Raw genomic sequence first — 13227 nt, 5'->3', positions numbered from 1 at the left:
AACCAAACCCACTGCCATCAAGTTGATTCCTACTCACGGTGACCCTGTAGGACAGAGTAGAACTGCCTCATAGGATTTCCAAGGCTGTAAATCTTTATGGAAGCAGACTGCCACATCTTTCTCCCATTGGAGCAGCTGATGGGTTCGAACTGCCTACCTTTTGGTTAGCAGTAGAGTGTTTTAACCACTGCTGCACCAGGGCTCCTTTAAATTAGAATAGCTTTCTTTAAGTATGTTTTACACATTTTCTAATACTTGGCATACTCTGCAGTGTTAAAAAGAGAGAATGGAAACAAAATAAACCTCTATTGTAGAGATATACATGTACAAGGATGTTCTTTGTAGCATTGTTTGTAATAGATGTAATACATAGCAACTTAAATGTCCATCAGTAGAAGACTGGAGAAGTTATGATATACTCATAAAATGTAATCATATATACCATTTAAAATAAACAAATTTACTCTACATGAAACAACAGTGATACATTTCTAAACAATGTTAAGTACAAAGGAAACTAGAATATGTACAATATAAGTGCTTTTAGGTAAAGTTTTAAAACAGACCAAAGCTATATACTATTTTGGATACACTGTTGTTGTTAGCTGCCATCCAGTCGGCTCTGACTCATGGCAACCTTGTGCACAATGAGACTGGGCTATTGTGATCCGTAGGGTTTACACTGGCTGTTTCTTCAGAAGTAGATCACCAGACCTTTCTTCCTACTATGTCAGCTCCACTGAAACGTGTTCAGCATCATAGCAACACACAAGCCTTCACTGACAGACAGTGGCGGCTGCACTTGAGGTGCATTGGTCAGGAATTAAAACCAGGTCTCCCACGTGGAAAACAAGAAATCTACCACTGAACCACCACTGCCCTCTTTGTGTAAATACATATGTAGAAAATGTGTACCAAAAACAGGAACATGAGGGATACACGACAAGGTCAGGATGGTGATTTGAGGAAGGAGGGAAGGAAATGAAATATGGCAGGTGCAGAAAGAGGACTTTCGTTTCATCTGTAACATTTGATTTCTCACACACACACAAAGATCTGAGGCAAGCATGGCAAAATGTTAGCATTTATTAGATAAGGGTGGAGGATACATTATTACCTCCTTACATTGTTCTCTAATCTTTTTATTTATAATTGAACAATTTCAACATACTGATAATAAAAAATAATAAAATGCATTTAAATGCCAAACCACAATTCTAGTTTCCACCCTTGAACTTTATTATTTCTCCTAGCTGATTTTAAAAAACATATTTCAAAGTGTTGACATATCACCAATTGTACTGGTGTTTCTTACGCATGGCCCTATTTCATGAAGTCTGGAGAGTGCTTTGGCACAACGGCTCTAAGGAATGCATTTTCATTATTCTAGAAAGAATTTTAATGGCCTGTTGTACATCAGTGTTAATAGGAATCATGTAGGTAAATCCCTAAGCAGTCCTTTTAAGGGTTGCATTTTTTGTTCAGCCAAGAATAAAAAACACTCTCATGCCTTCCTGGATAATTCTACTAAACAGGCATGTTGTATGTTTTCAGGTATGTTGAATGAAACAGTATGAAAGTACTTATTTAGGGTGTTTTGCTTTGCAAACTTATTCAGCAGAACAGAAAGGCAACTAATCATTCCTTCAAATCCATGTAATGAATATTTTATTGACTGGTGGAACAAACAGTACCATGAACCCAGAATTTCAGTGCTACATATTAGGCTGTGACTGATACGCACTGAGTTTGGCAAATCCATTTCTCTGTTCATTGTGTAAATTAACTGGGACAATGACCTCGTTATATTTGTAACTTTGGAATTGCAGCTTTGAGGTTAAATATGCCATTGACCTTTTTATGTCCTATGCACAGTGCATTATATGTAAAATGTTCACCAATTAAATTTTGTCAGATGTTGCTACACTCTAACCAGAAAACAATTTTCATCGTCTGAAGCATGAATGTTTATAGTAGATATATTTTAAGTACCTCAATTTCAATGCTATTTAACATCGCTGAGATTCTCAGATAATTAACCATGAAACTTATTCATACATTTATATTATTTATCAGCTGCCTACCATGAGCTTTTGAGTCCTAGAGAGAAAACGATGATCAAGACAACATCATTCTCTTCAAATTTTTAAATATCCTGTGAGTGTAGATTCAAGAAAACAGGCAATCACAATACAGTGAGATAAATACTATATGTGGGTTTAGCAAAGTTAAGAGAGCACATAGCAGGGAAACCCAACCCAGTCTAGAGTGGCTAAAGGATCAAGGAAAGCTTCCAGGTGGAAGTGTTTATGCTGATCCTTCCTTTGAAGACTGGAGGAAGAATAGTCAAGCAGAGGAAACAGTGCATGGAAAATCCCAAAGACAAGAGAGAGCATACTTTGGCCAAACATTCAGGTAGTTTCTTTGGCATGAAAAGTCTTCAATACTCTGTGGTGGTATCTCTTGGAATTCCCAGCCCAAGTCATCCTGAGGCTGGCCATGAGAAAGCAACCGTCTGAAAGTCCTAGATTCAATTCTCAGCCCAGTGCCCAGGCCCCACACAAAACCAAGTAAATTGGAATTTCTGGGGGCAGACCCAGAAATTTTTGGAATTGGAATTTTTTTAAAAGCTCTCCAGGTAATGTGAGTATGCAGTCAGGTTCAGAATCACTGATCTACCAGAGAAATTGAGACAGGTGTGCTGATTTAGCAACCATGTAGGTAAGTAAGAGAGTAAGAAATACTGTGCAAGGGCATTTCTGAAATGAACTGGCTGTGAAAACATGGCCTTGGAGTCACAGTCACTAGCCATGAATCTAAGTGCAAAACCATGAGAAGTATGACTCAGATACTAGAACTGGCTCTTAACATATTCAGATAAACAGCTCTTCATAATTTTTTAGTTCATTAATTCATTCATTCTGAAACACTAAGCCAGCCCTTACTATTTGTCAGTATGCTAGGTGCTGTGGATGAATATATGAGTAAGACATTAACCCTACCATCCCAAAACTCCTCATCCAGTTAGGTGCCATTGAGTCAATTTTGACTCATAATGACTCCATGTGACAGAGGAGGACTATCCCATCGGGTTTTCTAGTCTATAATCTGTATGCGAGCAGATCACCAGGATGATTTCCAAAGCCATTGGGTGGGTTCAAACTGCCAAACTTTTGGTTAGCAGCAAAGTGAGTGCTTAACCATTGCACCACCAGGGCTCCTTTCCCCATCCAGTGAAGAGGCAAATTTCTAAGTATCACAATCATGTAAAAGGACTATACAGAGTTGAGTACACGTTGCCCAGTTGGGGAGGGGGGCAGGCAGAAGATCTAAATTTGAAAAATGAATAGGGAGTACAGTTCATGGGGACAGAAAGAAAGACTGTTGGTGTGCCTAAAGTATAGGCTGGGAAAAGTGTAACGTCAAAAACAAGGCTAGAAGATTTGAGTTGACTACAGAAGGTCAAGAGACGCTTTCCTATTGCTGCCAACTAGTTACAAGTCTCTGTAGAATTGTAAACCCCACCTCATGTGAAGTCCATTGGAATCAGGTCAAAGGGTAAAATCGGGAGTTCAAAGTTCTGAGATGGATCAGAGATAGGTGAGGACTTGGGATGCTCTCGAGGATTTTGAGGATCAACTAAAGCCCTGCTATAGAACTGAAGATGTGTGTCGCTGGATAGGCATCCTGTAAAATAGCTTCCAATGATTTCCACTTCCTGTATTCATACCCTTATAAATTTCTCTCACCTTGAGTGTATACTGGGCTTATTGACTGTCTTCTAAAAGAGTACAGTAGAAGTGATGGGATGTCACTTCAGAGACTAGGTTATATTTTTTAAAAAACTACAACTTCCATCTTGGGTGCTTGCTTTCTCACTCTTTCTCTTGGCTTACCCTGGGGGAAGCCAGCTGCGATGTTGTGAGGCAGCCCTGTGAAGAAACCGTTGTGGTGAGGGACAGAGGCCTGCCAACAACCAGGTGAGTGATTTTGGAAGGCTTCTCAGTTATGCCTTCAGATGAGATTGCATCCCTGGCTGACAGCTTGACTGTGACTTGAGTCAGAAACACTCAACTCAGCTATGCCCAGATTCTTGACGTACAAAAACTATGAAATAATAAATATTTATTGTTTTAAGCTGCTATGTTTTGTAATATTGTTATGCAGCAATAAATAATACAGTACCATTTACTCAGGATTTCTGCGTATCCTTCATATCCTCTATTAAGACCTCACAGATTGAGGTAGCTCCTAATAACGTTATTATTAGTAATCATCCGTGCCCTACCTTGAGAAGTAAGATTTATTTCAGGCCAGAAATATATACGAAAATAAGGATGAACAACTAAGGGATTCAAAGTCTGTTCTGATGCTGGGAGGCAAAATGATGACGATTACAGTTGTTGGCAGTATTAGGACCGTGGTCCTATGTCACTCTTTTCCATCTGAGTTACCCCCAACTTCCTTTCTCTCCCCAACACTCACATACCACCAGAGTGCATGCAGTGTCTAAAGCTGAGTGAACATTCATGATGGCCTCTCGGGTCTGCTGCCAGTCACAAGACTTTTTTCCATTTGGGTACCCACTTTTCATTTCTAGCTATTCTACTACCATCCTGAAGTTTAGGACGATTTGGACTGCCTGAGTTTATGCAGCCTTGCTGGCACACCTTCACTTTCATTTTTACATAATGTAGTTAAATTTTTCTCTGTTCATGAGAAAATGTTCAGCATGGGGAAGTAATACTCTCCTCAGTCTTATTCTGGCATAGAAGGCTATTAGCTAAGTAAAAACAAGTTAATTTTTGTCACTTTGATTCATTTGTTCAGTTAAACATTTGCTAAGTTTATGGAGTCCCTGGGTGGTGCAAACCGTTAACACACTGGGCTGTTAACTGAAAGGTTGGCAGTTTGAGACTACCCAGAAGCACCTCGGAAGAAAGGCCTGATGATCTACTTTTGAAAAATTAGCCATTGAAACCCCTGTAGAGCACAGTTCTCCTCTGACACACATGGGATCACCCTGAATTGGAATCTACTTGACAGCAACTGCTTTTTTTTTAAGGTTAAGGTCAGAAAAATGTAATGCTGCAATATTTTAGAATCTTTCTAATTATACAGCTTATTATGTGTCAAGAATTTAACCCATTTCGTCTTCACTTCATTAACACAGGAGAAGAAAACCTCCTGGCAATTTTACGACGACGATGGTGGAAGTACATGATCCTGGGACTCATAGACCTGGAAGCAAATTACCTGGTGGTCAAAGCTTACCAGTACACCACCCTGACCAGCATCCAGGTACTAGTGTTTCTTCTTTCATTCTCGTCTTTCTCACTTCCAGATGTAGTTTACTTTCAATTTAAACTCCTGGGGAATCTGAATACCACTCTTTAACATTATTTCTATCTTAATAATTTTTCTTAATCAAGTATAATTAGATATCTTTTTCTCTTTGTTATGAATACACCACAATAACCATTTGAGAATGTAGGAAAATAATTTGTGACTTTGAATGCCGCCAACTAAGCCTATGTCCACAAGAGAATTATTAATAAGCATAAAAAATAAATCAATTTTAATCACAACTGATAACTTTTTAGAATATGTTAATGGGCCTTGATTAAGTAATCAAAGTGCTTAATAATCTTTTCTTTTAACTTTCTTTAATATGTTGCATTTACAACCTGGAGAAACAGTATTTTTCCTAAAGGGACAAGGATAAAATTCCTACAATGTGTTTTGCATGAAGATAGCCATTGTGTTGTGTTGTCTCTCTCTCTCTTTCTCCCCCGCCCCCATGCACATGTGCAGGCACACGAGACACACACACATGCATACACAATTGCCGAGTTTAACTTAGTTTTTCACAATTTTTGCCAGACATTTAGATTCCTCATTACACCATAAATAATAGGCTTGACTATTTTTGTTTCAGCCTCATTTCTTTTTTTTTTTAATAACAACATTATGAATTTCATAGCCATTCCAAAGCTCCAGGATGAAAACAAAATAAAACATTGTTCATGTATTAGATTTAGCTTAGATTTGATACTTCAACAACTTTCATGCCATCCTACCAATTTGCTTAGAAACAACAATAACAAAAATGAAGAAACAAAGAAGCAAACAAAGCATCTGAATAAATTTAGACATACAGACTGGATGGGAAGCAATCTAAACCTGATTTAGATTTCCTACCACCTGATTTCCAAAATGAACTTCAAAGTCATCTTGAAATAAAAGTGATTAGAGTAAGCATTTTGGCAGGACCATTTCCATGCACATTTTGTATTTTGAGAGCATTCATGGGGTCGGATTCCTGGTGATGATGCCCATTGGACCAGGAAGAGAACCTGCACGCTTGAGTTAATCGTTAAAATTTTGTGACTTTTGGACTTGTGATACAAGGCAATAGCTGGACTCACAATGAGAACCCAGATGTAATGCAGTCTGCTTTGGCACTTCTCTTTGTTTGTTTGGGATCCTTTTACTCCCTTCTTAGAACCTTCTTTTCTCCAACTTTAAAAGCACTACTCTTCCTGATGCATTTGGATTGTGATGTTGGCAAAAAAGAATGAATAAATCAGTCTTAGAAGAAATACAACCAAAATCCTTCTTAGAACCAAGAATGGCACAACTTCAGCTCACTTACATCATCAGGAAAGACCAGTCGCTTGAAAAGGACATAATGTTTGGTAGAGGGTTAGCTAAAATGAGAGAAAGCCTCAATGAGATGGGGTGACACAATAGCCAAAACAGTGGACTCAGACATAGCAACAGTCATGAAGATGGCACAGGACCGGGCATGAGTTGGAGCCAACTCGACAGCAACTAACAACTCTGCCTGAAATTGCATTCTTACTTCCTTTTTTTTTTTTAAATGTTTTCCACTATGGAAAAGAGACTCCTAAAATGCCGCCATGCATAATATATAACATTTCTTTTGCTTTAAAATAAAAGCATTCAAACATGCTCATACCTCTGTTCTCTATATATCATTAGTATGCTTAATAAGATTTTAAGCATCTTGAAAGCATGTACTATGACTTTTTAGATTTGGTCTATAAACCTTACTCTACATCATTGTGTGTAAATATATATTTAAATATAAATATGGTTAGTTCATCACCACAGGACTCGACTAGTTAAATTTCTTCACTTCATTAAGACCTTACTGAATTCCAAGGCAGTTGCAAATTCCAAAGTGAGAAAAATTAAGCATGTATCTCTTCATCAGCAACAACAGAGTTATGGTGTCTCCATATTCCCTCTCCATATAATGAAGCTTAAAAGTGGGGAAAAAAGCTTTTAAATATGTCAGAATTGTACTGGAACCCTGATGGCACAGTAGTTAAGTGCTGGGCTGCTAACCAAAATGTTGGCTGGTCCTTGGAAACCCTATAGGGCAGTTCTACTCTGTCCTATAGGGTCACTATGAGTCATAATCAACTCGATGACAATGGTTTGGGTTTTTTTTGGTTTATACTTATAATAACAATTGAGTATACTGTATATAAATGAGTGTTGCACAAAATGGGTGAATTTGTCATTAATTTTTAAAACTTCTCGCTCGTATGTTGTCTGTGACAAATGCTTGTATATTGAAAAAAAATCATGGAAACAAAAATCATTGGCATTATTCTCTTTGTGTATATGAACATCAATTATTCAGTCCAATTAATGATCTGAAGTTGCCACTAAAAAACATTCTTCTGGTTTCTCTTCCCAACTCCCCTTTTTCTTTCTCTCCTCTTCTTCATCCATTAGAAACAGGCCATAAGAGTAGGCTGTTTCCCATGACAGCTGCCCAGTAAACACCGTGTGTTTTTCCCCACACACATTTACTACCTTTTCTTAGTCTTAATTCCTTTGCTGAAGCTGCTTCTACTACTCGCAATATCACTCTCTCCTCCATCTCCTACTCATTAAATTCTATTTATTTCGGGGCTCCCTGTTACCACTGAGGATGTTTTCACATTACAAATAGTAGAAAGCCCAACTTAAACTGTCTTTAACAGTAAGAAAATTTATTGATTCTCATAATTGAAATATCTAGAGAAAGGGCAGGCTTCAGGACAGTTGATCAAATGGTACAGTGATGTCAGCAGGGGCTCAGTTTCTTTTCATCTTTCCACTCTTCTGTCCCCTCTGCTAGCTTTATCCTAAGTCTAGCTGTTCTCATGGTAATAAGCTGCCAGTACAAATTGGGGCCTAATGCTTCTACCTTCATGCCCAGTGGAAGACTGAGAGGCTGCTTCCCCACAACCATTGAACAAAAGCCCAGAACTCTGTTTTGATAGGCTCACACTGATGACTGGGGAAATGCTGTGAGCTAATTGCCTTAGACCTCGACTCTGAACCAATACAGGATGGGATTTCTCTGATTGGCTTAGGCAAGCATTTTTTAAAAGGAGTCCTACTGGCCTTTTTCATTGTGTGAGTCTGTTCCCTACTTTGCAGATCATTTAACATTCCTCGCCTCTGCCCTCTAAATGGCAGTAGCATTTCCCAGCCTTTGTAACAACCAAAAATGTCCCCGTGAATTTTCAAATGGTCCCTAAGAGGGAGGTACTATTTCTGTTGAGAAGCACTGGCTAAGACCAATCAGCTTCCACTTTTGGAGTCAGGTTGGTATCATATCAATCCCACCCAAACACATGGCTATCACCTATTAAGGGGGGGATGAGGTGGATGGATGCTCAGGGAAGAATGCCATGTCTCTCTACCCAGTTTAGCTCCCACCTCTCTTCAACAAGCCCCACAGTGAGAACGGATCTCTCTGTTCTGTGCTCCCATGCACTGTTGTTTAGCTCTACTTTCACAGTCTGTCTAATATAAGAATGATATTTGTATATTCCCATCTACTCTACCAAACTGTGAGCTCTTTCACAACAAGGATGGTTTGTTCTTCACCTTCGAATCTCTAGTACCTAGCGGAAAAACCAGTACACCCTAGGTACTCAACAAATGTTTAACGAATTTCAGTGAATGGCACTGATTTCCAGTGTTTTGGGAGCACAGAAGCTCCCACCAGTCCCTTGCTGAAATGTAGACATTTCCAGAATGTCTATACAGGAATTGTAGGGAAAGGAAGAGAGGGATGTTGGCTTCATGTCAGAACTAGGTACATCTTCCTCGAGTAAAAAATTATAAATGATCTAAGAGACAACGGAATGAGGAGTGACTTCCCCCTTTGGAAATGCATAATTCTTCCCAGGAAGAGAAGTGTCAGGTTGACTGTTACTTTTTTTGTTAAGCATTAAAAAGCTACAGCCAATTATTGTTTTCTTAAATTCTATGGGGCTTTTTTCCAAAAAAAAATTTTTTTCCAAGTTTTTTTTGTCAGCAGTGGCAATTTATTCTTAAGAGATGATCCCCCGATCCTCAGGTCTTTAGTTTATCCCATGTTATTCATCACAACTAAGCCATCCTGCCACCTCTCAAATTAGCTGTTTGACACCCTACTGAATGTATCATTTTAGAAAAAATTTAATTTACTTTAATTCTGTAGTAAGGCAGAAAAATAATAATTCCCCTGAAATAGCAACTGGCCTTAATTATAATTAACTGAGGAAGGGACAAAAACAAACAAATAATCCCAAACCCGTTGCCGTTGAGTCGATCCCGACTTACAGTGACTCTGTAGGACAGGGTAGAACTGCCCCATAGAGTTTCCCAGGAGACGCGGATGAATTCGAACTGCCAACCTTCTTTAGGTTTGTAGCCGAGCTCTTAACCACTGCATGGCCAGGGCTCCACAGGAGAAGGAAAAAAGTAAGTTGAATCTAACAGAACCGTCTTAACATATATAGTAAATAAACCTATTAAATAGTAATAAATGGTCAGAACAGAAGGCACTTGTTCCGGGAGCCATGACTTGTACTGCCATTTAGTAATTTAATTCTATTTATTGATTGCAATAAAACGTAGCATCAGGATTGGAGGAAGACTCATTAACAACCTGCAATATGCAGATGGCACAATCTTGCTTGCTAAAAGCGAAGAAGACTTGAAGCACTAACTGATGAAGATCAAAGACTACAGCCTTCAGTGTGGTTTACACCTCAACATAAAGAAAATAAAAATCCTCACAACTGGACCAGTCAGCAACATCATGATAAACAGAAAAGACTGAAGTTGTCAAGGAATTCCTTTTACTTGGATCCACAATCAATGCCCATGGAAGCAGCAGTTAGGAAATCAAACGACTTATTGTGCTGGGCAAATCTGCTGCAAAAGACCTCTTTAGAGTGTTAAAAAGCAACAGTGTAACAATGTCACTTTGAGAATTAAGGTGCGCCTGACCCAAGCCATGGCATTTTCAATCATCTCATATGCATGTGAAAACTGGGCAATGAATAAGGAAGACCGAAGAAGAATTGATGCCTTTGGATTATGGTGTTGGTGAAGAATATTGAGTATACCATGGACTGCCAGAAGAACGAACACATCTATCTTGGAAGAAGTACAGCCAGAAGGCTCCTTAGAAGTGAGGATGGTGAGACTTCTTCTCATGTACTTTGTACATGTTATCAGGAGGGACCGTTCGCTGGAGAAGGACATCATGCTTGGTATAGAAGAGGGTCCGCAAAAGAGAAGAAGACTTTCAATGAGATGCATTGACACAGTGGCTTCAACAATGGGCTCAAACCTAGCAATGATTGTGAGGATGGCACAGGACCGGGCAGTGTTTTGTTCTGTTGTTCACAGGGTCACTATGAGTGGGGACCAACTCAACAGCACCTAACAATAACATTGATTACAAATCAGTGGAACTGGTAAGGACTTACAATGATTTTCCCTTATTTATAGAAATACATTTGGAAATGATTATAGACTCACAGAAAATTACAAAACATAGTATATAGAGTCCCTTGAACCCTTCATGAGCTTCCCCCAATGGTGATATTTTATATGACATTAGTATATAAAAAACAAGAAATTGACATTGGCATGATACTGTTAAATACTGTTAACTACAGACCTTATTCAGTTTTCATCAGTTTTTACCTGCACTCATTTGTGTGTGTGTGTGTGTGTGTGTGTGCTTTTATGTATGTATAGTTCTATGCAATTTGATCCTATGTATAGATTCATGTAGCCATTACCACAAGTAGGAAACGGAACTGTTGCATCACTGCAAAGGAACTCCCTTGTTCTACCCCTTTGTAGTCTCACTCATTTCCCCACCCCATTCCTGTCACCTGGCAACCACTGATCTGTTCTCTATCTCTATAATTCTGTCATCTGGAGAATGCCATATATAATGAAATCATACAGTATATAATCTTTTGAGATTGGCTTTTTTCACTTAGCATAAAGTCCTTAACCAAAAACAAAACAAAGCCATTGCCCTCAAGTCAATTCTGACTCATAGTGACCCTATAGGACAGAGTAGAACTGCCTCATAGAGTTTCCAAGGAGCAGCTGGTGGATTTGAACTGCTGACCTTTTGATTAGCAGCTGAATGCTTAACCACTGTGCCACCAGGGCTCTGTAAAGCCCTTAAGTCCATCCAAATGTATCAGTATTTTGTTCCTTTTATTGCTAAGTAGTATTACATGGTATGAATGTACCAGAATTTGTTTAACCATTCATTCACTTGCTGAAGGACATTTGGGTTGTTTCCGGTTTGGGGCATATTGCAAATAAAGCTGCTATGAACATTTGTGTATGGGTTTTTGTGTCAACATAAGTTTTCATTTCTCTGGGATAAATGCCCAAGATTCCAACTGCTGAGTCATGTGGTAAGTGCGTATTTAGTTTTATAAAGTAGCTATCAAACAACCTTCCAGAGTGGCTGTACCACTGTACATTTCCATCAGCAATATATGAGAGATCCAGTTGCTCCCCATCCTTGCCAAAATTTGGTTTTATCATTATTTTTTATCTTAGCCATTCTAACAAGTGTATAGTGATGTCTCATTGTGGTTTTAATGTATATTTCCTAATGGCTGTGCCCTGGTGGTGCAGTGGTTAGGAGCTCAGCTGCTAACCAAAAGGTCGGCAATTTAAATCCACCAGCTGCTCCTTGGAAACCCTGTGGGGCAGCTTTACTCTGTCCCCCTTAGGGTCGCTATGAGTCAGAAGCGACTCAGCGGCACCTAACAACAACAACAATAATGTTGAACATGTTTTGGGAAAAATGTTTTTTATTTTTGCCTTTGAAGATAGAAGCTAAAGGAAGTTAACAATGACACAATAGATAAAATTTATGCAGGAAAAAGATGATGAAAGACAGACATCGAAGTGAAGAAACCCAGCTCTTTTTTTTTTTAGAAAGAGAAAAGAGAGAGAGTAACACTATCATGTTGGATTTATAAGGATTTTATTCTAAAGACACATTTGTGGGTTTGTATCTCTTGACTTGTAGAGGATGAATAGATTGTACCTGTGGCTTTGAGATAGATTAGCAATGACATTTGGACAAATTTAAAAAGCAATGCTATTTTTATAACTGTGCTATATGAACCATTTTAGTAGAAATATCAGCTTTACGACTTCTCACCCAAAGATTATTCATCTTTCTTCAGCCATGCAGTACTAAAATGCAAACAGATTAAACTAGTGCTGATGTGAAATAAAAAGAAAGCAGGTCTCTTCAAACATGCTGGTTTGACAACTAAAATGAACTCACAGTGGAAATAATTTCCAGCGCCCTTGCTGAGGAGTCTGAACCTATGCCGTATCCCCTCCTTCACATAATGCATGTTTCAGAGCTCTTCCCACTATTCAAGGCAGTTTCCATCAGGAGCAAGGGACAGAAAATAATCCCTCTAACCCTGATTATTTTATTTTCCGCCCTACTCCTCTGATTTGGGCATGTTAGTAGAAGTTAATGCAGAGCAAAAACTAGCCTCTCCATTGTGCAGTGTGATATCCAGCCCTGAGACTAATTCTACAAGGCATGTACAGCATACACATGCAACAGTTTGTTTCTTCACTTTACAAAACTCTCTGGCCTTCTCTGCAGTCCAAGCCTTTACCATTATTGGCCAGTTATGAGAGATTCCATCAGAAAATTCTAGGTAGGCTCATTCGGGTTTTTCGGCACCCATCTGTCAGTTTGTTGTACTGTGGTGGCCTGTGTGTTGCTATGTTGCTAAAGTTACGCCACCATTACATCAAATACCGGCAGAGTCCCCCGTGGTGGACAGGTTTCAGCTGAGCTTCCAGGCTAACATAGACTAGGAAGAAAGGCCTGGCAAACTACTTCCAAAAATT

The 13227-nt window shown here is 38.9% G+C and overlaps 1 protein-coding gene across 1 annotated transcript in view; it reads left to right on the top strand.

The window, feature by feature from the left end:
* SLC35F1 (solute carrier family 35 member F1) overlaps positions 1–13227 on the top strand; it is a 494165-nt gene that overhangs the window by 384524 nt on the left and 96414 nt on the right. The window contains exon 3 of the mRNA XM_004382741.2: positions 5174–5301. Coding sequence (XP_004382798.1) covers positions 5174–5301 — 128 coding nt within the window. The remainder of the gene's footprint in view (positions 1–5173; positions 5302–13227) is intronic.

Source organism: Trichechus manatus, unplaced genomic scaffold (assembly GCF_000243295.1).
Source record: "Trichechus manatus latirostris isolate Lorelei unplaced genomic scaffold, TriManLat1.0 scaffold00098, whole genome shotgun sequence".
Classification (NCBI taxonomy): Eukaryota; Metazoa; Chordata; class Mammalia; order Sirenia; family Trichechidae; genus Trichechus; species Trichechus manatus.
Note: the sequence above shows the minus strand (reverse complement) of the source record. Positions and strands in the feature narration are given on the sequence as shown.